The sequence below is a fragment of the Bubalus kerabau genome, chromosome X, assembly GCF_029407905.1.
Source record: "Bubalus kerabau isolate K-KA32 ecotype Philippines breed swamp buffalo chromosome X, PCC_UOA_SB_1v2, whole genome shotgun sequence".
NCBI lineage: Eukaryota > Metazoa > Chordata > Mammalia > Artiodactyla > Bovidae > Bubalus > Bubalus kerabau.
The window spans coordinates 145,350,114-145,377,706 of NC_073647.1; the positions used below are offsets into that span (position 1 = coordinate 145,350,114).

Below are 27,593 nucleotides of genomic sequence, written 5' to 3' on the forward strand. Positions count from 1 at the left end.
TCAGTTATCTATATACACATATACTCTTTTTCATTATGGTTTATTACAAGATATTAAATATAGTTCCCTGTGCTACACCATAGGACCTTGTTATGTAGGGCCTTGTTTTGTTTTTTTTCTTCTTTTAAAACAAAATTTCTTGGAACTAATTTATAAACTAGATATGAAGACCAAGAAACAAAAGAGGTTGGTTCCATAACAAAATGATGGCTTGATGGGCTGGGTCATGTGTCTCTGAATGGTAGGCACAGAAGCAATAGTGGGACCCAAACTTTCTACCTGACAGTCATCTCCTCTAGGATCATTCGTCTCAGCTCTGACTCTCTCACCTGGATCTATTCAACTACCACCATCTTAAGTGAAAGCTGAGTTAGAACTATGATGACCATCTAAAAAATTTGTCACAATCTGTTCTTATTATTCTTTATGACAGAAACACCCTGCTGCTCTAATAAACCATCTAAATATTTCAAGACAAGGTTATGTGTGGGATAGAGTAGGGGAGATGTAATAAAGAATTCCTGTATTATGGGGAGAAACTATGTTAAGATACATTAGTAAAACTATGTCTTCATTCCTCATTCCTACTGCTCATCCATTCAGCCTTCCCAATTAAGGCTGATTATTTCATATTTAAGTATAAGCCTTGGAAATCTGCATGACTAATTTCAAACATGTAAGAGGGACTGTCTTCAGAGGCATGTATGTGATCATGCTCCAATCCAAGCCACCTGGTAGGGTTCTCAATCTGACACAACAGTTCATTCCATCCAAACTGGAAAGATTATAGATTATAAAAGGTTTTGATCATGTTTTTTAAAAAGTTTCAGAGCTGAAATTTTGGAACGTTATTCTGAAAGTAATACCAAATTAACTCTAATATTCATTCGTTAGTAAGATTCATCTCTTATTTCTAAATACTGGAAACCATTCTACTGATGTCTTCTCATTATTCCTCATGAATATACCTAAGAAGGAAACAGGATCCAATGCCCTTTATGAATCAGTTTTAAAGACAAGAGCACTCAATCTAAGAGGAGATGTTCAAGTATGTGTTGTACACCACCTTAATAACAGTCAAATTTAATCTCCACCAAGAAAAGCTAAATTTGCTTCATGAGTTGTCAATTTTAGCAAGTCTGGTGGAGTAAACTGGATACACAGCCATTAAACACATGCAGTAGTCAAAAACTGAATCTTCTCATGATGGAAAGATAACCCATGTTCTTGGATTCGAAGAACTAATATTATTAAAATGGCCATACAACCTAAAACAATCTACAGATTTAATGTGATCCCTATCAAATTACCTATGACATTTTTCACAGGACTAGAAAAATAATCCTAAAATTCATATGAAACCTAAAATTCATATAAAAGACCCAGAATTGCCAAAGCAATCCTGAAGAAAAAGAACAAAGCAGGAAACAAAACTCTCCCAGACTTCAGACAATACTACAAAGCTATGTAATCAAAACAGCATGGTACTGGCACAAAAACAGAGATATGGATCAATGCAACAGAATAGAGGGCCCAGAAACAAACCCACATACCTATAGTCAATCTTCTGCAAAGGAGGCAAGAATATACAATGGGAAAAAGACAGTCTTTAGCAAGTGGTGTTGGGAAAGTTGGACAGTGACATGTAAATTACTGAAGTTAGAACACATCCTCTTACCATACACAAAAACAAACTCAAACTACCTTAAAGACCTAAAGATAAGACACGACACCATAAAACTCCTAGAAGAGAACATAGGCAAAACATTCTCTGACATAAATCGTACCAATGTTCCCTAAGGTCAGTTTCTTAAGTCATTATAAATTAAAAAATATATATAATCAAACTGACAAGCTTTTGCACAGCAAAGGAAACTATAAAAAAAAAAAAGAAGAAAAGATATCCAACAGAATGAAGGAAAAAATTTGCAAATGATATAACGGTCAATGGCTTACTTTCCAAAATATACAAACAGTTCATATAACTGCAACAAAAACCAATCAACCCTATCCAAAAATGGGCAGAAGACCTAAATAAACATTTTTCCAAAGAAGACATACAGATGGTAAACAGGCACATGAAAAGATGCTCAACACTGCTAATTATTAGAGAAATGAAAATCAAAACAACAAGGAACCACCTCACACAGGTCAGAATAGCCATTATTAAAAAGTCTTCAATAACCAATTATGGCAAGGATGTGGAGAAAAGGGAACCCTCTTGCGCTCTTGGTAGGAATGTAAATTGGTGTAAGTATGGAGGCTCCTCAGAAACCTAAAAGTAGAATTACCATATGATTCAGCAATCCAACTCCTGGGCATACACTTGGACAAAACTGTAATTCAAAAAGATACATGCACCCCTCCCTATGTTCATGGCAGCAGTATTGGTAATAGCCAAGACAACCTAAATGTCCTTTGACAGATGAGTGAATAAACAAGATGTGATCCATAGATGGATACAATGGAATACCTCTCAGCCAGAAAAAGAATGAAATGCCATTTGAAGCAGCATAAATGCAGCTAGAGCTATCGTACTAAGGGAAGTAAGCCAGACAGAGAATGACCAATACCATATGATATCACGTATCTAAAATATGACACAAATGAATCCATCTATGGAACAGAAACAGAATCAGGCACATAGAGAACAGACTGGTGGCAACGTTGCCAAGGGGGAGGGGGTTGGGCAGAAGGGTCCAGTGGGAGGCTGGGGCTAGCAGATATGAGCTTTTATATATAGGATGGATAAACAAGGTCCTACTGTGTAGCACAGAGAACTATATTCAGCATTCTATGATAAACCATAATGGAAAAGAATATATAAAAAAAAGAATGTGTGTATATGTGTGTGTGTGTGTGTGTGTGTGTGTGTAACTAAATCACCCTGCCATACAGCAGTGATTAACACAATACTGTAAATCAACAATACTTTAAAAAACAAAAGTCTTCTCCAGAGAAGACGAAGTTCTGTGCAGTCCAAGAGTTCCTTTTCTACTTTGTCCTGAGAATACTAAGACCTGAACTTAATCAATCTTTAGCTTAGTGGCTTGTCACAATCCAGTTTCTGAATGCCACCATAGCTGCACTATCATGTTATCCTTATTCCAGAGCTATTTACACAAACAGCCAAGAATGGCTATGGACTGCCTGATGTGGTTCCAGAGTCTGATTCTAAGTATACCTTGAGAACATTCTCACAAGGGCTCATGTGAGTGGGAATCAAACCCTTATCTGCAAGTGATAATGGATTACAACTTTGGACATTTAAGTTGGCCCCTAGCAGGATACACGTCATCCAAAATCAGACACCTGTCCACAAGATACAAACACCGTGTTTGGTGTCTGGATGCTGGTCTTCATTCAGGGGCTCCAGGCAAAGCAACCGCCAAGGCTTCCATAGAGAGCTAATGCTTTGACATAAAACTACACAATAAAATTAATTTAAACATAAAGGTTCATCTTTCTTTTTAACCTAGCCATTTTTTCCTTTTTTCCACTGTTTACATTTAAATGCTTTTAGGGCTTGGTGACTAGCTGGAAAGTTCTTTTACAGAACCCCATCTGTTTTCCCAAATCATTTTATTAACATTCCTCAAGCTATCCTCTTCCCTCTCAATTTCCAGAGCTCAACATCTAAGCAAAAATCACATAATACATGGCACTTAACTTATGCACAAGAAATCTGTCACTCCACATGTCACATAGCATTGGAAAAATCTTTACTGGAAAGCCAGTAAGACAGCAAACTTTCCACTGAGAGCAAAGAAAAAAAAAATAGTTTAAAGACTTAGAGTGAAAATCAATGGCAAAAGGACACAAAAAGTGATTATAAACAATGCAACATAAGCCAAAGGAGCTAAAGCTAGGCCTTTGATGGGATGCTGGCTTAGAGAATGGCCTGCTAGGATGAACTTGGGCAAGGACGGTGGAGTCAGCTGAGCCTTTATCTTCTCCAAACTACTACAGCAACTAGTCAACATTTCGTAGCTTTTCTCTACTACCTTACTGTGGATTTAGTCATTCAGATCAGATCAGATCAGTCGCTCAGTTGTGTCCGACTCTTTGCGACCCCATGAATCGCAGCATGCCAGGCCTCCCTGTCCATCACCAACTCCCGGAGTTCACCCAGACTCACATCCATTGAGTCGGTGATGCCATCCAGCCATCTCATCCTCTGTCGTCCCCTTCTCCTCCTGCCCCCAATCCCTCCCGGCATCAGAGTCTTTTCCAATGAGTCAACTCTTCGCATGAGGTGGCCAAAGTACTGGAGCTTATTGGTTACCTACAATTCCCCAAAGTGCATATCTACTGCATGTCCAGGTATTGTATTTCCTGTGAAAGAACTTGATTCTCAGAATGTGTGGAGAATATGATATCCATCAGTGATTCTAAGCATTTGCCTAGCTAATAAACTAAGCTCTCTGATTTTTAAAAGAAAATGGGGAGGAGGATGAGTTAATGAAGAACAAAAGTCCCTATTTGACCTAGAACTATGAATTTCTGTAGCTGACCCAAATTTTGACCACGTTTCATGAACTTGTTATACATCCCATAACTAATTCCAAACTCATCGCAAGGCAATTTTTGACTGCATTCTTCTCCTGCAGAAAACAAAACTGAGTAGCTAAAACCCACCAATTTTTGGAATTCCACCCAATTACACAAACATTTCTTGGGAGTCTACCTGATGGTTCAATGCCTCCTTCTCTTGAGTCCTAAACTGCCTTGGCCTCATACCTCTAGTTTTCAAAAGATTTGGTGTTTACCGTCAAAAAGCCATTTCATTTGCTTGCCCTCATTTAAAAAAAAAAAAAAGCTGTGAAAACAATGAGGATGGGGGTGGGAGACCTTCAAACTCTTTTCATGCTAAAGAACAGCAGAAGTGAATCCCAGGAAGGAGGTGTGGACTTATAAGGATGTGGCATTTCCTCAAGATTTGGTGTGAATTCATTGATTTAATTTACAACAATTGGGATTTGCCTCTGTGCTTTTGAGTGTTTTTAGCTCCAGCTGGCAGAGGGATTATTTTCCCCTGGAATGCTCAGACCCAAACACAAGGACACCTTCAGAAAGAGGAAAAGGAAGAAATAGTCTAGGAACCTAGGTTGAGAACTAGGAAATTCTTTTCCACTAAACTGATTTAAAAAAAGACTGTCATGCTGGCTGGTGCCTAACCAATCCCACCACCTTTTTTGCAGTTTACTAGTACTGGGACATTTCCCCTTGGATGTGTGGGCATTTTGCATCAAGATATCCATCCTAGTTCCCCAATAACCCCAAAACATCATTTCCTGAAAAGAGCTAGGGATGGGGATGTTAACTGTGAAATTGACACAGTGTTCCTCAAGCCCTCATTAAACCTTCAAAACCAAATCAAGTTCAAACTCAGATGCAATATTAAAGCTCACTAACCCCTCATCTCTCCAAAGTCAGTTCCTACTCATCCAGCCTCACACACTTTCCATTCCTATAGAGTGAACTACTGTGTGTACATACGCTCTTCATTTTTCCATCCCCATGCTTTAGTTTGCCCTGAAAGCACAGCCTCTCTCATCTCTCCATAGGTCTGAATGTTACATACCCTTGGAAGCAGGGTCAGAAACTGTACTAACTGATCCAGTTCCCAGATAGAAGAAATTTCTTCTCTGCAATTCCAAAGTATATCATCCCTAACTCTCTTACGGGCTTTCCTGGTGGCTCAGGCAGTAAAGAATCTGCCTGTAATGCAGGAGACCCTGGTTCCATTCCTGGGTCGGGAAGATCCCCTGGAGAAGGGAATGACAACCCACTCCAGTATTCTTGCCTGGACAATCCCAGGGACAGAGGAGCCTGATGGGCTACAGTCCATGGGGTCGCAAACAGTAGGACTCAGCTGAGCGACTAAGCACACACACATAATTCTCTTATGGCAACTCATTTTCCCATTGTGTATTATTGCTCTTTCATCTCAGTTGAGATAGTGAGCTCTGTGTAGGCAGGGTCGTTCCCACCCAGCACAGTGAAACACACACACAGAGGAGGATTCACAAGCACTCATGGAATGAAGCAGTGTGACCATTTAACAAGCCCAAGTAACTGAGTGCAGGCAAAACTTGACAGACACACTTACCCAGAAATATATGTTTAGCAAATACCACTAACAGATCAACAAACAGTATCCAGAACCCAAAGAGCAGAAAGTCAGGTTAAGCTGAATTATCTACATCTTAGAAATAAGGCAAAAAGAAGACTGACTCCTTTGGATGTATACTAGACTCCACTCCATTGAGCCAGCTGAAGGAAGGGTTATCTGACTCTCTGGGCTGGGATGTAAAAGAGCTTGATTTTCTATTGACTATTGAGGAGGGCTTCGTCTCTGCTAAGTTAAATGTTAACTTAAAGAAAACTGATGGGATGCAAGGTATTTAGCTCAAATATAATGATTTTATTGCCCCTTAGGTCACAAGAAGATCCCCTGGGGGAGGAAATGACAACCCACTCCAGTATTCTTGCGTGGAGAATCCCCATGACCAAGGACCCTGGCGGGCTACAGTCCATGGGGTCACAAAGAGTCCGGACATGACTGAGCGACTTCACTTTCACTTTAGGTCACTATCCAGTTCTGCATTGAATTTAGCTGTCTTGTTCTAGCATTCTTTTCCCTGACTACCTCCAACCTCCAAATTTGTACAAATCAGTTTCTGATAAAGCCAGCTTTATCATTTCACTTGTTCCTTTATCAAAGATTAAATAAATTTCAAGGCAGATTCATTTGATTAAAGAATGCTCAAACTACCGCACAACTGCACTCATCTCACACACTAGTAAAGTAATGCTCAAAATTCTCCAAGCCAGGCTTCAGCAATACGTGAACCATAAACTTCCAGTTGTTCAAGCTGGTTTTAGAAAAGGCAGAAGAACCAGAGATCAAATTGCCAACATCCATTGGATCATTGAAAATGCAAGAGAGTTACAGAAAAACATCTATTTATGCTTTATTGACTGTGCCAAAGCCTTTGACTGTGTGGATCACAATAAACTGTGGACAATTCTGAAAGAGATGAGAATACCAGACGCCTGATCTGCCTCTTGAGAAACGTGTATGCAGGTCAAGGAAGCAACAGTTAGAACTGGACATGGAACAACAGACTGGTTCCAAATAGGAAAAGGAGTACGTCAAGGCTGTGTGTTGTCACCCTGCTTATTTAACTTCTATGCAGAATACATCATGAGAAATGCTGGGCTGGAGGAAGCACAAGCTGGAATCAAGATGGCCAGGAGAAATATCAATAACCTCAGATATGCAGATGACACCACCCTTATGGCAGTGAAGAAGAACTAAAGAGCCTCTTGATGAAAGTGAAAGAGGAGAGTGAAAAAGTTGGCTTACAGCTCAACATTCAGAAAACTAAGATCATGGCATCTGGTTCCATCACTTCATGGAAAATAGATGGGGAAACAGTGGGAACAGTGTCAGACTTTATTTTTTGGGGCTCCAAAATCACCACAGATGGTGATTGCAGCCATGAAATTAAAAGATGCTTACTCCTTGGAAGGAAAGTTATGACCAACCTAGACAGCATATTAAAAAGCAGAGACATTACATTGTCAACAAAGGTCCGTCTAGTCAAGGCTTTGGTTTTTCCAGTAGTCATGTATGTATGTGAGAGTTGGACTATAAAGAAAGCTGAGCGCAGGAGAATTGATGCTTTTGAACTGTGGTGTTGGAGAAGACTCTTGAGAGTCCCTTGGACTGCAAGGAGATCCAACCAGTCCATTCTAAAGGAGATCAGTCCTGGGTGTTCATTGGAAGGACTGATGTTGAAGCTGAAACTCCAGTACTTTGGCCACCTGATATGAAGAGCTGACTCATTTGAAAAGACCCTGATGCTGGGAAGGATTGAGGGCAGGAGCAGAAGGGGACGACAGAGGATGAAATGGTTGGATGGCATCACTGACTCAATAGACATGGGTTTGGGTAGACTCTGGGAGTTGGTCATGGACAGGGAGGCCTGGTGTGCTGCAGTTCATGGGGTTGCAAAGAGTTGGACATGACCGAGCGACTGCACTGAACTGATGTGAGATTTTGATGCTTCATTTTTAAAACATTTGCCTTGAAAATGTGAATAATTATGAATAAAGAAATGCATAAAAACAGGTAATGCTGATATCATTATTTATCTACTTATAATTAATTTTCTCTGATTTTTATCTAGAAATTTCCTAAATACCAAATTTATTCACCCACACAGATTTCATTCCATTCCACACGATTGATACAGAAATAACAACAGCAAATGGAATATATTCTTTACTCTTTGTCTAGAATAATTTCTCATGGCATCTATCTGTATATTTGAAAGTCTCCTACAATCAATTCAGTAATAGTTTCATTTTAAAAGCCTGTATGTCAACTAAATACCTAATCTTTTGAATTAAAAATAGACTCTGCTTGTAAATTTCTTGAATGACACATCTATCTATTGGTTCAAATTACCGAACATTACAGAATGTAATTTTACATGTTAGGATGAACAGTGTTTTATAAGTTCAAGCCACACTAATGTTGCATTAGGAGCAAGACAGTTGTTCTGAAATTGCTAAAGGCCATAATAGAAACCAGACACTAATGCTTTAAAAAGTATCTGAAGTGGAATGAAATACTCACTCAATCCATAAAGCATTTGTAAGATTTCACCATAAAAGACAGGTAATTTTTTTCCTTTTTTTTTTTTAAACTGAAGAGAAATAATTCTTTCTTCTGGTCCTTCCTAAACATCAAATGCTATCACATCATAAAAAGAAAATACAGCACATGGATCATTTTTTGTTCGTCCATCTAATTCTATAATACATATTCACTTCACCCTATAATAATGAGGTCATGGTTGTTCACTATTATTGACAATGCTATTTAATCAACAAGGCTCCGCATGCTCCCTGGAAAGATCCCTGCCAGAAGCAGTCAAAGACCTGCGTTCTGCAACTTGCCCTTGCTTTTAGTGCTGCCTGCATGCTCTTGACTAAATCCCAACATGCTGCAGTTATGGTGAACTTCATGGAAACATATTTGTCAACTAAGATGTATTTATTACACCTGTAGTGAGTTGAACTGTATTGTATTCCACCCCCCCCCCAAAAAAAAGTATGTCTAAGACCTAATCCCTGGTACCTGTAAATATAACCTTATTTGGAAATGGGGTCTTTGCAGATGGAATCAAGTTAAAGTGAGTTCACACTGAAGTGGGCTTCCCAGGTGGTGCAGTGCCAAAGAATCTGCCTGCCAGCGCAGGAGACTTAAGAGACACTGGTTCGGTCCCTGGATAGGGAAGATCCCCTGGAGGAGAAAATGGCAACCCACTCCAGTATTCTTGCCTGGGAAATCCTATGGACAGAGGAGCCTGGTGGGCTACAGTCCATGGGGTTGCAAAGAATCTGATGCAACTGAGCACACACGCATATTCAAGTAGGGTGGAGCCTAATCCAATGACAGGCATCCGGAGGATGGCATTGAAACATGTAAAATATCATGTATGAAACGAGTTGCCAGTCCAGGTTCGATGCACAATACTGGATGCTTGGGGCTAGTGCACTGGGACGACCCAGAGAGATGGTATGGGGAGGGAGGAGGGTTCAGGGTGGGGAACACATGTATACCTGTGGCGGATTCATTTTGATATTTGGCAAAACTAATACAATTATGTAAAGTTTAAAAATAAAATAAAATTAAAAAAAAAAGAAATACCAGTAAAATATATATGCTAATGATGGGTCCAAAGAACACAGATTTTCCTCCTAAAAAATTAATCATCTGCATGTAGCCAATACATGCTTCACATCAAGAAGATCATCTATAAATTCTTAGATGAGCCATAGAGTCCAAGGTCTTTGTCATCTCTGTTTAATAAAATAGTCCAGAATTACTCATGCAAAATTTACTAGAGAGTGTTCTGCCTTTATTCAGAAATCTTACCAAAAGTAATAGAACATTATCAACATCAGTATTGAAAGTTCAAGTTCATATGGACAACTTGTGACTGAGTCTCATAAACTTTGAGATCTGTGATATTTTATCCCAGTTTTAACTTAAGAGTCAGAAAACTTTGTCATTGCCATATTTAAGTTCTAGTTTGAAAACCTTGTCTAAAAAAAAAAAAAAAAAGAAGAAGGAGAATTGGGTACAGACACAGAGACGCACAGGGAGAAGGCCATGTAAGGACAGAGGCCAAGTTTAGAGTGATGGATCTAGCAGCCAATGGACGCCAAGGACTGGGCTGCAAACACTAGGAGGTGGGAAGAGGCATAAAAGAGGCTCCCCAAGAGCCTTCAGAATGAGCAAGGCCTTGCCAACAGCTTGATGTTGGACTTCTGACCTCTAGGAATAGCAAAAAAATCAATGTCTGGTTCATGCCACCCAAGCATGCAGTAATTTGTTACAGCTGACATCGGAAACTAATACAACACCTTTTCAATAGTGCTTTTGGGGGGGTTGTTCTTTGGAGGGGTGATTCAAATCTACAAGTTTAGGGATGCTAAAGTAAGCTGGATTAGGGAGAGCTGTGATAGGAGTAGGGGCAGAGCAAAGCAGTGGATGGGGAGAGATTCTTGAAGGTTCTAGTTCCTTCTAATTTCATCCATCTTAGATATCTGGCTTCTGCAAAAACTAATCTTAAGAAGATTCCCATCAGAAAAATATAAAGGGTGAGGAGGGTATAAAAACCATGATCAAGCAGTTTTCATATGAAAAACAGCACATAGAGAAACTCACCTCAACATGTTGACATGTTTGAATGAGTTTAGCCAAAAGCGTCTCCAGTTCCGTGTTCCTCTTAATAAGGTTGGTGAGGTTACTCTCCAAGTTTTGCTGTTCAAAAAAAGAGAGAGAGGAAAATATTATTCTGCATGCTTTTAATACTTTAGTATACATAAAATTACTTAGAAAAATGGATACATTTTAAGAGAAATCTCAATGAAATCTATGCCGTTTCAAGTTCTTGTAGATTTATACTAGATTTTGAAAAATCACATGTAAAAGATTGTTTTAAAATGTTCACCTCTTACTCTTTTTGTGCCTGCTTCATGCACGAACTCGGGCACATTTCACTGACTAATTAGTCACAGGTTATTTCCTGGTTGTGCACCAGGGAGAGAAGAGGTAATTGGATTTCTAATTCCTTATCTAAATCAGAAATGGCAGTAACAGAAGGAATACGCTCCCATATCAAATCAACCACTGTTGGATTTTTAGAATTTACCATCTTATGGGCAGGCTGATGTCAATCCCCTGGAGAAAGGTCTGAACTATCCAGCTATTGCTGATATTATGGTCATTTATAGGCATTTAGAAGAAGTGCTCATGATACATGTTTATTCACTCACGGTATGTTTCACTGTACATGCTTCTATTCTATGCCTATCAGCCTATCAATGCCAAATCAAACTTCCTTGAATGTTACATTTTTCATATCACTATCCGCCTTATGGACTTCCGAGGTGGCACTGGTGGTAGAGATCCTGCCTGACAATGCAGGAGACTTAAGAGATGCGGGTTTGATCTCTAGGTCAGGAAGATCCCCTGGAGGAGGGCATGGGAAGCTACTCCAATATTCAAGCCTGGAGAATTCCATGGACAGAGGAGTCTGGAGGGCTACAGTCCATAGGGTTGCAAAGAGTCAGACACAACTGAAGTGACCTAGCACATATCCTCCTTAAGAATCTAGAATTATGCCCTATTCCTTTAGAACATGCATATTTTTTACAATTTATTTTATTGAAGTATAATTGATTTATAATGTGTTAATTTAGCAGATTCAGTTTGATATACACACACACACACACACACATTATTTTTCATATTCTTTTCCATTATGGTTTATCACAGGATATTACCTATAGTTCCCTGTGCTATACAGTAGGACCATATTGTTTATCCATCCTATATATAATAGTTTGCATTTGCTAATCCCAAACTTCATGGCAAATAGATGGGGGAAACAATAGAAACAGTGACAGACTTTATTTTCTTGGGCTCCAAAGTATCTGCAGATGGTGACTGCAGTCATGAAATTAAAAGACACTTGCTCCATGGAAGAAAAGCAATAATAAACCTAGACAGCATGTTAAAAAGCAGAGACATTACTTTGCCAACAAAGGTCCGTCTACTCAAAGCTATGGGTTTTCCAGTAGTTGTGTATGGAAGTGAGAGTAGGACTATAAAGAAAGCTGAGTGCCAAAGAATTGATGCTTTCGAACTGTGGTGTTGGAGAAGACTCTTGAGAGTCCCTTGGACTGCAAGAAGATCAAACCAGTCAATCTTAAAGGAAATCAGTCCTGAATATTCATTGGAAGGACTGATACTGAAAAGAAGCTCCAATACTTTGGCCACCTGAGGCAAAGAATTGATTCATTGAAAAAGACCCTGATGCTAGGAAATATTGAAGGCAGGAGGAGAAGGGGACAACAGAGGATGAGATGGTTGGATGGCATCACCAACTTGATGGACATGAGTTTGAGCAAGCTCCAGGAGTTGGTGATGGACAGGGAAGCCTGGCATGCTGCAGTCCATGGGGTTGCAAAGAGTCGGACATGACTGGGCGACTGAACTGAACTGAATTCGAAACTCCCAATCCACCCCCAACCCCGACCCCAACCTTGACAACCACAAGTCTGTAGAACATCAAATTTAAAATTCCCCACAATGACTATTAACTTTATTTTCAACCACAGTAACCCTCTGTCCTGGGTAAGATTTCTTAAGAGTTCTCCATGGCTTCTTATTCTTTATGCTCTTTATTTGTACCATTTTGCCCATCGACATGCGTATTAATGAAGCTTCTACCACATGCCAGATCATGAGAGAGAAAACTTAAAAGATCTACTCCCTATGTGCAAAGAAACGAGTACAGCACTGGGACAGAGATGCTGTAAACAAGAGAAGGGGGAGAGTCGGGCTGCCTCAGAAGGTTTCCAAGATGACGCTTCTTTCTTGGAGGCTAGGAGGATGGTGAACATGAGTGGGAGTTTCTTGGGAAAAGAGAATGCAGGTGGAGGTGAGCACACAGAAGTTTCCATGGGTGGGGAACAGCACAATCTCATACAACAAGCTCAGGGAGGCATGAGAGGGCAAAGGATTAGGGCAAGTGTGTTTTTAACATATAACCAATTCCATAGACATGGTGAAGGTACAGAAAGGCAATCTGATGGTAGATCTAAGTTTTGTAATGCCATCCGAGTAAAAGGATCTGGAAAGACTATGAGGGAGATTTTGAAAATCAACAATTTCATAAAGGTGATAACAGTTCATTATACTGAGAAATTTATTTCTGAGGATGTTTACTCTTTCTACTTTCCTACATTTGAGATTTAGAAAGGTATAGTCAGAAAAATAATCACTTTTATTGAATGCTTAAAATGTATAATCTCAAAGCAGAAATCTCTCTGGTCATTCTTAAACAAGTTATGCCTGTGCATCCGGTGTTTATCCTATTGTCTAACTTTTTTCCTATTTCACTGGCCACATTTTTCATTTCCAGTAGGTTCTTTATAACATCTCCCTTTTCTTGTTGAATTACCTTCTGTTCCTGTTCCTGGATGCAACCGTCTCCTCTACAACTTCCAGAGAAGTGAATATACTTATACGTAAGCTCTTCTGAGAAAAGGCAATTTCCTATTTTCCTGTATTTGCATAACATTTCAAGAGAAATGGGTTTCATCTTAGGTCTTGTCATTTCTGTCTGACAGCTCATCTGACGTGAACTTCGTCCCCTGCACAGGCAGCTGAGGTGCCTACTCAGTATTAGGGCTTGAGTCTGCTTTCCCAGAGAAGGCATTCCCACAAGACACCCATGTGCCACAGAGGCGCAAGTCCTGGTTTGCCTCAGTGCCTCTGCTTCCTTCCATGAGAATCCTGTCTGGCTCCAGTTCTAGAGAAGGTGGGAGTGCCGTTCGAGCCTGGTGTGTACATGGGAAGCCCTGCACTCCAGGTGCATGGGGCGTCTAAGCCTTCTGCCACGTGTGGGGCACACTCCACCAGGTTTACCTTCAGGTCCCCGCTGGCCCCTCACCCCCTCCTCTCATTTCTGCATGTCCTTTCATTTCTGGTCCTTGGAGTCTTTCCACTTATGTTTAAGCTTGGTTATTATTCTTTAAAATGCATTAAAAATATTTTGTCTGTAATTCTCATGTGTTCAGAGTTCAGGGAGAGGTTTTGGGCATTATTTCATCTGGACGGGAAGAGCAACAGGAAATCTTCCATGTCGGCTCTGAGACACTCAAAGCGTCTCAAGTATACATATTTTAAGACAAGAAGAACTGTTTATCCCCTGAAGGATGGGATACCACAAGAAGTCAGAGAATGCACCAGACAGAGTGATTTACGTGCAACTTAATGATATTATGTTTGTATCAAAGAAAAACTTGCTTTCAAAGCTCTTTGCCGCCACCACCACAAAAGCCAACTGTTTTTCTACTGTTTGAATTAAAGCAAACTGCAACTACTTTATGGTCTGAGACTAGAGAATCATTTCGAGGCCTTCAATCATTCAGTGTCTTTCACGTGGATATGACGACTTTATGGTACATCTGTCAACTTATTTTTGTACGTTCATCTTAGGGAATCCTTTTGCTTTTCTTTTTGGCTGACCCTTCAGAGCAGGAGATTTCTCAGGAAATGCATCATGAAACTGTTTAAAGTTCAATTGTCATAGGTAAGACTTTGAAAGCTAGTCAGCAAGAGCTCCAAATAAATGCAATCTAACACATTTAGACTTTACAAACATCTGCTTGCTTTCCCCTCCCTTTATTAAGGATCCATCATGTATAAAATCTGTTTTTAATCAACTAATGTGCAGACTAAAGCCTGTGGTTTAAACCCATTGACCTAGCTAGATCCTTTGGGGTTATTCAAATTTAAATAGTACAAGTGTTATTGAAGCCCGCAAAGAATTACTAAGTCTCTTAGAAATATAATAAAGGGAAATGAAGCTGAGAGAGAGACTTGATTCCAAGAGGTACCACAGGGACTGATAACACTTTTCAAGAGAGTTCAGGGAATGGGAAGGGAACCGAATCCAGTCCTCAGTGAACCATGTATCCATAACTTCCATTACAGGGACTGATATGGAGTTTTCTCGAATTTAACTGTATCTCTAACATCCTGTGTGGCAGTCAGCAGGGCCTATAACCTCTTGATTTTGACTGCTTTGTGCAAAAGAGAGAGAATGCTTTTTGGCATCAGAGTCTTGCGACTGAAGTGGATATAAGTATCTACTTCCCTATGGATATCTAAGGAATTCTACAGAATAACCCTCTCAAAAGTTTTAGTTTCCTGTTCTCACCTCAAAAACGTCAATATATTTCCATTTCCTTAGGGAGCTGAACCATGTAGAAGTCCAAGTCAGGCATGAGTGACCACACAGGTAGAGCAAGGAACCTGGGGCTACGACCTCAGCTCAGTTCTCCTGGACACATGACGCTAGGGCTTAGTTTTCGCATCCATAATGTGTAGAAACAATAAATATACCCAATTGTTCTATTGGGGCTTCCCAGGTGGCTCAGAGGTAAGAATTCACCTGCCAATGCAGGAGACACAGATTTGATCCTTGGGTCAGAAAGATCCCCTGGCAGGAGGAAATGACAACCTACTCCAGTATTCTTGCCTGGGAAATCCCACAGACAGAGGAGCCTGGTGTATTGCAGTCCATGGGGGTCACAAAGAGTTGGACATGACTTAGTGACTGAACAACAACAACATGCTATTGTTAAGTTCAGAGGAGACGTTGAGTACACACACCAGGAACCATAATAAAAAGGTTTGTTGAAATCATGAATTACAGGATGAAACATTGTTTGGGGTCAGCACCAGATATTACAGGAGCCCAACCTCATGTCTCAAACACTCACCCTTCTCAAGCCTGCTGATGGCTCTCTGCTCAAAGTACCTGTTCCTTTTGGTTCCAGGGCTTTTTCTGGCCCCAGGCAGGCAGGGCAGGCTGGGGTGCTGGGGAGAAGGCAGGTTGATGCCCCAAGGAGCAGCCCTCAACCAGCAAGTACTGGTAGCTGGTAAACAGCCCAACTTCCTCACCTCCAGGTGGGACCACTCTGAGCTGGGTTTCAGAAAATCTCACAGAGTGCCCCACTGGGAGGAGCCCAGTGTTCACAGCAACCGCCTGCTCATGACCATGCCCTCTTTCTGTCCTGCCATCCCTCTCCCTTCCAGATGCTTCCTGGATCACCTCCCAATTTGCATTCTGATTCAGGGTCTTCTAGAAGAACTCAACTAAAACTTTTTTCCATAGACATCCTAATCTTTTAGTTTTCAGTATTCCTTCTTATGAGGAATAGCCAAATAAACAGAAGATTGGGGACCTCCCTGATGGTCCAGTGGCTAAAACTCTGAGCTCCCAATGCAATGAGATTTGATCAATGAGGTTTGATCCCTGGTCAGGGAACTAGATCCCACATGCTGCAGCTAAGGCTTTGCATGCCACAACTAAAAGATGCCGCGTGCATCACCTGAGACCCAGCATAACCAAAAAATAAACCACAAACAGAAGACTATTGTTTTGGAAAGACATTTACAACTACAAAAGTTTGTTTTCTGTTCCTCGCATCTTCGCTCTTTCCAACCTTTTCAAGAGACCACAATAGCCTTCAAATCCCAGGCTGTAAACCAGCTCTAAACTGTCACTAGAAATATGATTTGAGCCACAAATGGGAATCACATTGAAAATTTTCTAATAGTTGTTATTTTTTTTTAAAGTGTAAAAGAAACAGGTAAAATTTATTTTAATATATTTGGCTGAACTCAATTTTCAAAATATTATCATTTCAACACGTAATCAATATTTTAAAACTGATGAGATCTTTTATATTCTTTTCCTTTATTTTTACTAAGTCTTTGGCATGTTTTGCACTATGCTGCTGCTGCTAAGTTGCTTCAGTCGTGTCCGACTCTGTGCGACCCCATAGACGGCAGCCCACCAGGCTCCCCCGTCCCTGGGATTCTCCAGGCAAGAACACTGGAGTGGGTTGCACGTATAACATATCTCAATTCACAAAGCCACACTGCAAACACTTAGCTGCTATATCAGTTCGTGGCTCCATTACTGGACAGCATAGCATCAGAGTCTAGAACAAGGGTCAGCCATGTTTTCCTGCAAAGGGCCAGGGAGTAAATAGTTTAGGCTTTGTTAGCCATATGGTCTCTGTTGCAGCTACTCAGTTCTGCTGCTGTTTTAGTAAGAAAGTGGCCACATGTAAACATGTGGGACTGTGTGCCAATAAAATTTTAGAAGCATTCTGAATGGATGCTTTACAACTCCATTAGATCACAAGATTTCTGGGAAAGCAAATACTACATTGTTGAATAAACACAGTTTTACATGAGTAGACAGTCTAGGATTATCACTGATACATCATTTCACATTTTGTCTAAAACCAAAGTCAGGCTGTGCCTAGCCTTAACTCATCACCTCTTTCCCAGGTATTTTTCATAGTCCTCCTCTTCCTCTACGAAGGGAAAGGAAGAGTCTTTGCTGAGAAAGACGAGGCTTTTGTAAGTGTGCGACTCTTTGTGTAATTCAACACACACCCTCCCACCATGTCATCACCCCACCAAAGAGGAATATAAATCATTCAAGATGGTCTATCTCAAAGTAGACATGCAACAAGTCAGATTTCGTTTTCTTCTTATGGAGCAGAAGACTGGGTGCAAATCAAGTTTGTGAAAGACACCATGGTCAAACACGTGCTGCTCCAAGAAGGATGCTCCCCTGCATACTTTGTATGGAAAGGAGGACTAACTTTTCCAGCAATTTTTGTTTTAACGCATACATTTCTAATATATTCGGATGGAGCCAGACTCAACCTCTTTCATGTTACATAGTTTTCAGTAAGGTTTATTTGAGTTGATCACTGAACAATTCGTGGCAGGATAGCTGATTTTGCAACCCATCTCAATACGAGCCTTTAGGCATGGATATGGACACTGGCTGAGGATAGTAAATCCAACTTAACAGATGAGCTTTGTGCTTCTACACATACTGAGACCCAATCATATAACAAAGTAAGCAGACAAAAATACCCCTCATTTTAGCCTTTGGAGACCTGTACCTAAGAGTCAGATTGCAAGGAATGAGGGACTTGTCATTGAGCAGTACTATGAAAATGTATGGCTGAAACAGGAGATTTTAGTAACTCCTTTTGGGTTTGTCCAGGCCTTAAAGAATGTTTGCCCTTATTCCGAAGTCAATGCTTCAGAATGTCTTTAAAGTAGTGTTAAGTCTGGATACCTTTCAAGGCAAACACGAATCTGGCTTGTTCCATTCTATAATTTTCAGAGCGACACTCAGGAACTCTGTTCATAGTCTTGACACCCAACACCAGCCCTCCAGCACCATCAGGATATGAACACGTCGAGTGCCACCATCCGTATATTTTCTTCTAACAAACTTTAATCATAACCCTTAATATAAAAACACACCCGTATTAACACATGCCACCTGCACAAAAACGTAAATTCTTAACATGTAACTAAACTCTTAAGATGTTTTAATTACATTGCAGGAATTTGAGGCTATCTTCAGGTTGAGCTCATGACAGACCGCAAATCCGGGTGATTTATGCTGGTTTGAGTTTTTAATGCCTTTTTTCATTAGTTATGATAGTTAACATTTCCAAATGCCCTGGCAAGACAGGTCGCCCAGGGAACTTCAAAAACATAATAAAACCCAATCTGCATACAAATTTAAGTCTAGTGTTCCATGGATGACAATTTAAGCCATTTTGATATGTGATACTATATTTACCTTGTCAGATTTTATTTGATATTTCTATATTAACACCACAGAATCTACACCATATATTTATAAATTCCACAGTCAGTTCAGTGTTTATTATTGTAATCTAGTAGTCAATAATATACAGAGAATAATTTTTAAATACTGTTTGCAGCCTAGAAGAGCTTTCAAATGTTAATGGATATAAATAAATCTCAGTATAATTATACTCATTTAGCTGTAATGTTAGCAGATCCAATGGCAACTACTCATTTGCAGGTATTAGAGATGTGAGTGGCCTTTCCTGTTCATTCTTCATCCACAGGCCCTATTTCTGTCTGTAAGAAAGATGAGCAATGGACCAGTAACACATTCGTCAATTTTGAGAATCAATATTGAGCGAAAGAAGCTGAATGACTAGGAAACTTTGAAAGTCTCTAACTTAAAAATAATGATGTCCTACAAACTAGTGGTTACCGGGGGGAGAGGGGAAAGGGCAACATAGGGGTGAGGGGTGAAAGGGTTACTAAGGGGCTCTATGAAATTGTGTGTGTGAAAGTTTTGAAAACTGTAAAGCACTATAGAATATCAAGACTCTTTCATTCAGTAAGAAAGGAAAATCTCAATTATTAAAAGAAAAAGTGATTGCCTAAGAGAAATGTTTTAGAGAACATAACTAGGACTTCTGTCAATGAAGAATACAGGAAGAATCTTGTGAGATGACAGCGTAGGGGTCAGAGCCATGAAGGTCCAATATGGCGGTCATCCTGCTGCCTTCTCTGCTCATTGCTTCCAGTCAGGTTCTCAAATCCTCCTCAACTCAGCACTCTGGGCTACCATAGCAGATCCATGTGGTTAACTCCAGAGAGGTGACCAGTTTGTTACTCAAGAATTAGATGGTGAAAAGATTATGAGAATACTTGAAAACAGACTAATTTTTGCTTGAGTGAAAGCTTTCAAGTTGGGGACATATTTAATCTCCTAAACCAAGGGTTGGGAAGCTACAGCCCAAGGGCAAATCCTGCCTGCTGTTTGTTTTTGTATGGCTTACTAGGTAAGAATGGTTTTTACATGATTTTTTTAACCAGGAAAAGGATAAAATTTTGTGACACATGAGAAATATATGACATTCAAATTTCTATATCCATAAAATTATCTAGGAACACAGATAATCCCATTTGTTGATGGTTTGTCTCTGCTTTTATGCTACAATGACAAAAGTTGAGTACTGGTCCTTTACAGAAAATTGCTGTCTCCTTGAAAAAAAAGTTAAAAAAATAATTCACAGCTTTTTTTATTAATTAATACAGAGTATTTTCTCTATTGGCTCAAATCATTTAAAAATTTAAATGTAACTCAATCTGCTTAACATGAGAGTATAAGAGTATAGCTAAACCTTCAATCATTCAGGTACTCAAAATTCTAAAGGAGAGCTTTTTGTTGGCTACCAAAATAAATTTTAATTCACAAAAGGAAAAAAAATAGCTTTAAATCACCAGTAAAATATAATGTCTGGATAAATTCCTCTGCAACTTCTGTTCAGAAAAGTAGAAGATTCAGACCCAGAAAAAGTAAGAAAGGATCTTAAGTTCAATCAAGGCTGCTATAGGAAGAACATGGTAAAGAGTGAGTAAAGAAGGCCCTGGCCATATATTGGGAGAAAACTCTAATTTGAAAAGATCAATGCACCTCAGTGTTCATTGCAAGACTATTTGCAAGAGTCAACACATGAAAGCAACCTAAATGTCCATCCATAGAGCCATGGGATAAAGAAGATGTGGTGTACACACAAACACACACACACACACACACACACGGAATACTACTCAGCCACAAAAAAGAATGAAATGCCATATGCAGCAACATGGATGGACCTAGAGATTATCATACTAAGTAAGTCAGACAGAGACAGACAAATATTATATGATATCACTTATAGGTAGAATCTAAAATATGATACAAATTAAGTTAGTTACAAAACAGAAACAGGCTCACAGACATGGTAAACTTATGGTTACCAAAGGGGAAAGTTTGGGGGAGGGGAGGGATAAATTAGGAGTTTGGGATTGGCAGATGCAACTACTGTCTATAAAATAGATAAACAATGAAGACCTACTGTATAACACAGGGAACTATAATCAGTATCATGTAATAACTCAAGAGTCTGATCAAGCTCCGGGAGTGGGTGATGGACAGGGAAGTCTGGTGTGCTGCAGTCCATGGGGTCACAAAGAGTCGGACACAACTGAGTGACTGAACTGAACTCAATAATCCATAATGGAAAAGAATATGAAAAAGAATATTTATATAGTAACAATGAAACTAACACAACATTATAAACTGACTATACCTCAATATTTAAAAAAAGGCACAGCACAAGGATTAGTTAGTTCTTTCCACTCTGCAGTTCTTTCCACTGGGCTTCCCTGGTAGCTCAGCTAGTAAAGAATCCACCTGCAATGCAGGAGACCCCGGTTCAATTCCTGGGTCGGGAATATCTGCTGGAGAAGGGATAGGCTACCCACTCCAGTATCCTTATTCCCTTGTGGCTCAGCTGGTAAAGAATCTGCCTGCATTGCGAGAGACCTGGGTTGGAAAGATCGCCTGGAGAAGGGAATGGCTAGCCACTCCAGTTTTCTGGCCTAGAGAATTTCATGGACTATATAGTCCATGGGATCGCAAAGAGTTGGACGGGACTGAGTGACTTTCACTTTCCATTCTGCAAAGAAGTGTAAAGCATTGGGGTTTTGCAAACAAGAGTAAAGTACTGGGTTGTGAGTACACCTCCAGTGTGGAAGTACTCACTGACTGTTTGTTGTTTCCATCAGTTTTCTTTTTCTCAGTATCTTTTCTCTTAATCATAAAATACACCTCAAAGGAGAGCTTAGAGCACTGGATAATTAATGTCTATAAAACTGATATTGATGGATGTCAAACATTGTATATGTCCCTTCAAGCTTTACTTCCTTCATCACTCAGAGATTGAATAGTTTTGATCTTATCCCCTTTCTTCCGTCTTAAGTAGATGATGACATTGCCAGATACTCATTAACATGTTCTGGCCTTTCTACTTAAATAGGGTTTTAACTGATACCATCAAACATTTTTTACCAGATCTGAATGTCCCATGGTGGATGCTTAGCCGTCGATGAATGGAAATACTTTTTTTTACATTTTTATTTTTAACATACTGTGTGAAGACCAAATCTTTTTCTAAGCCAGTGCCTTACACTCCAAAGATATTTCATGTTGCCTGAAGCAAATATATCGAATGTATTTCAAGTTAAAACAGTTGAGTCTTTGATCTAATAATTTTGCACAAGTAACTATGATTTGCATTGTTTCTATAGCAACTTCTATCTCCTCAAATTTTTAGGTTTTAGAGGCATATACCTTTTCTGGATTATCTGCTAAAAACAAATTAACATTCAATACATGATTCAGGTTTGCTCTTGATTTTGTGGCATTCCCAAGAAGGGTTCATGTTGTTCACAAAATTCATATCCCATCTACATAGTGCAAAAAGTATTAAAAGTAAGGGAGGTTACACTCTTTGATTAAAAAAAATAAGACTAAAATTACATTCAACCCAAAGTTGGTCTGGTCTGTTAAGAATTTATAGAATCAATGTTATGTAAGAGAATTCCCCATTTGAGACAGCCTAGAGAAGCAAGACGGAGAAGGCAATGGCACCCCACTCCAGTACTCTTGCCTGGAAAATCCCATGGATGGAGGAGCCTGGTAGGCTGCAGTCCACAGGGTCGCAAAGAGTTGGACACGACTGAAGCAACTTAGCAGCAGCAGCAACAGCAGAGATGCAAGAAAGACTATGAAAGCATGCGATCGTTTCTTAGCCCCAAGTAACCTTCAAAGACAGAACCTCCCTTGGGTTTCAGACCTAAAGACTCTCAAATTCCTTAAATTCATTGCATCATTCATCCCTGACTTCACCTTTTACTCAGCCAGCCATTTCCTCTGCTTTTAGTAGCATAAGGCTGTCTTTGTCCAATCGAAGTGATTTGATTGAAGCCAAATTAAAGCAACATGAAAGTTATGGAAGGAAGTGAGATGACAACAATCTACTGGGTGAGTGGTTCCCACCATGGTCTGCACTATGCAAATCAACTAGGGGGCTGTACAAACACAAGGCTTGGTCTCCACCCCCTTCCCAAACAAAGAGTATGAATTACTTAGACTGGGGTGAGGTGCAGGAATTGCAATATTTCAAACTCCTCAGGAGATCCTAGTGTGCAACCAAGTGTGAAAACTGTTGTTCAAAATCAGGTTGCCAAGTTGCTGGACTGACACTGTGTATAAAAATTAATCATGTAGTCAGTTTACTAGTTTGACACTTCAAGATTTGTTCAGAATGAAAGGAATATTTTTGTAATGCAGCATATGTATATAAGTATGGGAATAAAACTAGATATAACTATACCAAAACTGTAAATTTAGGTGAATGTATTGTAGGAAATCCAGGAACTACTGAAATAGTGCTCTGCAGGGGACACTGATTATCACTGGTCACAAAGTGAGAAGGCTGTTTTGACTTGAAAATACAGCAGAATAGTTTCTTGAATCATTCGAGTATTCCCAATGTCAAAGAATAATCCCTGATGGTCATCTCAGTTTATCATTTGCAACAGTGTTAGTATCATAAAAATTTGCTTTGTTGATTTTAACAGTTGTTCTTTCCACAGAAATATAACAAAAGTAGCTTAGATGTTTATGATTCAACAAGATTTTTTATAAGGTGAATTAAAGATTTAGGAAAAGGATTTAAGGACTCTGATGACAAAAGAATAGATTCATTCGCCTACCTAGATTTTTATTTTTAAGATCAACTCATGTAACACAATTGTCTTGAAGACCAGAAATTCCTCTGTGGTTTGAAAGGTAAAATGCAATATTTGCAATGATGGAAACCACAGTTGTTGTTCAGTCGCTCAGTTGTGTCTCACTCTTTTGTGACTTTGTAGACTGTAGCCCGCCAGGCTCCTCTGTCCATGGGATTTCCTAGGCAAGAGTACTGGGTGGGGTTGCCATTTCCTTCTCCAGGGAAGCTTCCCAACCCAGGGATCGAACTCAAGTCTCCTGCGTTGAAAGGTGGATTTTTACCACTGAGTCACCAGGGAATCCTGGAAACCACAATGATAACTTTTAATTCCTTCATCTTTGTTTTGCTTTAGTTGACGGCTTTTCTTCAATTGATGGCCACTGGTCTGCTAGTAAAAAAAACAAACAAACAAAAAAAACACCTGGAGAGTGAATTATTTAATTTGCAGTGCTTTACAACAAATTATTAAGCCATTTTCCCAGAGTTGGTTTATATATACATGACTAAAGACAATTCAAGGGTCACTGTATTTCAAAAATGAACTAACTTTCATTTCCCTGGCATATACTTTAATTTATGTATGTGTGCGTGTGTATGTGTGTATTATTCTTGCTACAAGGGGGCTTCCCTGGTGGCTCTGACAGTAAAAATTCTGCCTTTAATGCAGAAGACCTGGGTTCAATCTCTGGGTCAGGAAGTTCTCCTGGAAAAGGAAATGGCAACCCACTCCAGTATCCTTGCCTGGAGAATCCCATGTACAGAGGAGCCTGGTGGGCTACAGTCCATGGGGTCACAAAGAGTCAGAAATGACTGAGCACTTTCACTTTTTTTCCTTGCTAAAAGAGAAGGTAATAAATGTCACATAAAAATATTTCTGAAGTCAGTTGCTCTTAACCCAGGGAGAGAAAAAGGTCCAATATTCAGAGAACTGGAGAATTGCCAGTTATAATAATCATGAATGACAAAGTCTCATCTTGTGGATGAGACTTCAAGATGACTCTAGTCTGTAGAGTCTAGAAAGGAGACCAGGAATTTATGGATCAACAGCCTCCCCAGGGAGCTGGTTAGAAAGACAAATTCTTGGATGTGCTGAATCAGAAACTCTAAAAATGGGGCCCAGCAACCTGTGATTTAATAAGAACCACTTATACAAATGTAACATCCTTGTGGGGGGCGGGAGTGGGGGGCATGTTGCTTAAAATTTTTAAAGCCAAGAAAAGCTAAGGGTAAGTTATCCTCATGCTGCACTTTCCATCTTCCCTTTCTCATGGATACCTTTGGATCCTGTTGCTCAGTCTCTGTCATCAGGCCCTGTCCTTGGGCTTTCCCTGGCTCCTTCAGTCTCCACAGGGGAACAGGAAGCATAATGGAAGAGGGTGCTAGCTGAGGCAGAGGAACAAAGGAGGGCTGGAGAATTTGGGAAGTAGGGGAAGAGAACCCAAAGTCATGGAAGAGGGAAGGTTTGGGAATGGATGGGCATTTCACCCATCCATGCTTTTTACCCCTTTACCCTTGGCCATTCTGAATTGCTTTCTCTAAGAAAAACATACCCAGAACTCACATGTTCAGAATGTGCCAGAAAAAAAAGTCTTGGTGAAGTTGCCCTAGTGTATTCTCAATTACTTATAAATGCTGTTAAATTTTTTTTTTAAGTGGTGTTGAAAGGGGGAAGAGGGCAGTCAGCCAGCAGAGTACCCAAACTCATCTGTTTATGATGAAAATATTGAATAAAATTCCCCCCACTCCCACTGGCTGGAGTAAGCGTATCTCTTGAAGATGTGGCTTGACACAAAATGTATAAAGCTGAAAGCCAACATGTTAAACTTTGCTCTCAAGATTTTTTTCTTTTATATTTTATTTCATGTTAATCTTGCTCACAGGATTTTTTACTGTGACTTTTGCATTTGATTTTCAAGTGTCTGTGGCTTGGTCATAGGACATTAGAGACTGCTAAATAATTATGTGGTGGTAGTAAATCATATGGGAGAAGGCAATGGCAACCCACTCCAGTACTCTTGCCTGGAAAATCCTATGGACAGAGGAGCCTGGTAGGCTGCAGTCCATGGGGTCGCGAAGAGTCGGACACAACTGAGCGACTTCCCTTTCACTTTTCACTTTCCTGCATTGGAGAAGGAAATGGCAACCCACTCCAGTGTTCTTGCCTGGAGAATCCCAGGGATGGGGGAGACTGGTGGGCTGCTGTCTATGGGGTCGCACAGAGTAGGACACGACTGAAGCGACTTAGCAGCAGCAGCAGTAAATCATATAGAGCTCATGCTCAGTCATGTCCAACTCTGCAACCCCATAGACTATAGCCCACTAGGTTCCTCCGTCCATGGGACTTCCTAGGCAAGAACACTAGAGTGGGTTGCCATTTACTTCTCCAGGTGATCTTCCCCAACCAGGGATAGAACCCATGTCTCCTGCATTGTAGGCAGATTCTTTACCACTGAGCCACCAGGGAGCCCCAAATCATATAGTGGCCTTCCTCTAACCACTGTCTTTCTGTAACATGTTTCTTTTACTTGAATGAAGTATCACTTAATATGGCTAATGAATACTTTTCTGAATCAAAGGCATTTACTATATAAACTTTCACACTGTGTATTTTTCATGGCAAGCAAGTTTTTCACCAGAACATGTTCTATCTTCAAACAATTTTGACAAAACAGTGACTTCTAATATTCAAAATATTCTAATGTTATTATTAGAATGCTTAGAATATTAATATTATTCATAATATTATAATATTTTGAATATTAGAAGTCACTGTTCTAATATTATTAATATTAATATTCTAATAATAATATTAGAATATTCTAATATTAAAAACAGTGTCCTGCTAATATTCAAATTTCAAATCTCAGATCTCAAATCTGACAGACTTTTAGCTTTGATCATCCCTTGTTATTTTAAACTCAACATTCTTAACTGCATCATGTACCCCTCTGAAATTTCTTCCCATTTTTTAGTATTCACAGAGTATATAAATGAGATTACCATTCCCCAGGTGAACACCAGGACATCATCTGATATTCTGACCTCACATTCATGCCTTCTCTTAATCACTCTCTAAAGTTGTTTGGTTGTTCAATAAAAGACCCCTTAGCCTCAGCCTTCTTTTTTCTTCCCAAGGCTTTCACTCTAACCATCTTCTTCCATGAGTTGCTGGTTTTCATTCCTCTAATTTTTGCCAGCCAGTCAGGTCCACACATGGCCACCAAAGTCATCATCCTAGTAAACTTGTATTACTACACCATTAAATTCTCAGAAGTCCAAAGAAAACTGTCCATTCTTAAAGAATTAAGCTCAAACTGCTGAGTTGGGATGCAAAGCCCTCAAAACTATGGTAGGTTTAATAATTCTGAAAGATAAATGTACCCCAATGTTCACTGCAGCACTATGCAAAGAGCCAGGACATGGAAGCAACCTAAATGTCCATCAACAGAGGAATGGATAAAGAAGATGTGGGGTGTGGGGGGGGGGGGAGAGGAATAGTACTCGGCCATAAAAAAGACTGAAATCATGTTATTTGCAGCAACATGGATAGACCTTGAGATGATCCTACTAAGTGAAGTCAGTCAGACAAAGATAAATATCATATGATTATCACTTACATGTGGAATCTAAAAGAAAAACAAAGATACAAATGAATTTATATACAAAACAGAAACAGACTCACAGACTTCAAAAACACCTTTATGATTACTAAAGGGGAAATGTGGCAGGGAGGGCTAAATTGGGAGCTTGCAATGGACAGATACACACTATTGTATATAAAACAGATAACCAAATTCCTGTATAGCACAGGAAACCGTACTCAATATTCTGTAATAACCTATATGGGAAAAGAATCTGAAGAAGAATGAATATATTTACCTGTAGGACTGAATCACTGTGTTGTACACCTGAAACTAGCACAACACTGTAAATCAACTATATGCTAACAAATTGCTTTAAAAAATAAAACATTTTAAGTACATATATCAATAATATTT

The 27,593-nt window shown here is 39.6% G+C and overlaps 1 protein-coding gene across 4 annotated transcripts in view; it reads right to left on the reverse strand.

Annotated features, from left to right (window-relative positions):
• The window catches only part of MID1 (midline 1), a 195,360-nt gene that overhangs the window by 78,710 nt on the left and 89,057 nt on the right, over window positions 1–27,593 (reverse strand). For all 4 annotated transcript variants that reach the window (XM_055565030.1, XM_055565029.1, XM_055565032.1 and 1 more), the window contains exon 3: window positions 10,751–10,846. In XM_055565030.1, the coding sequence (XP_055421005.1) occupies window positions 10,751–10,846 (96 nt within the window). The remainder of the gene's footprint in view (window positions 1–10,750; window positions 10,847–27,593) is intronic.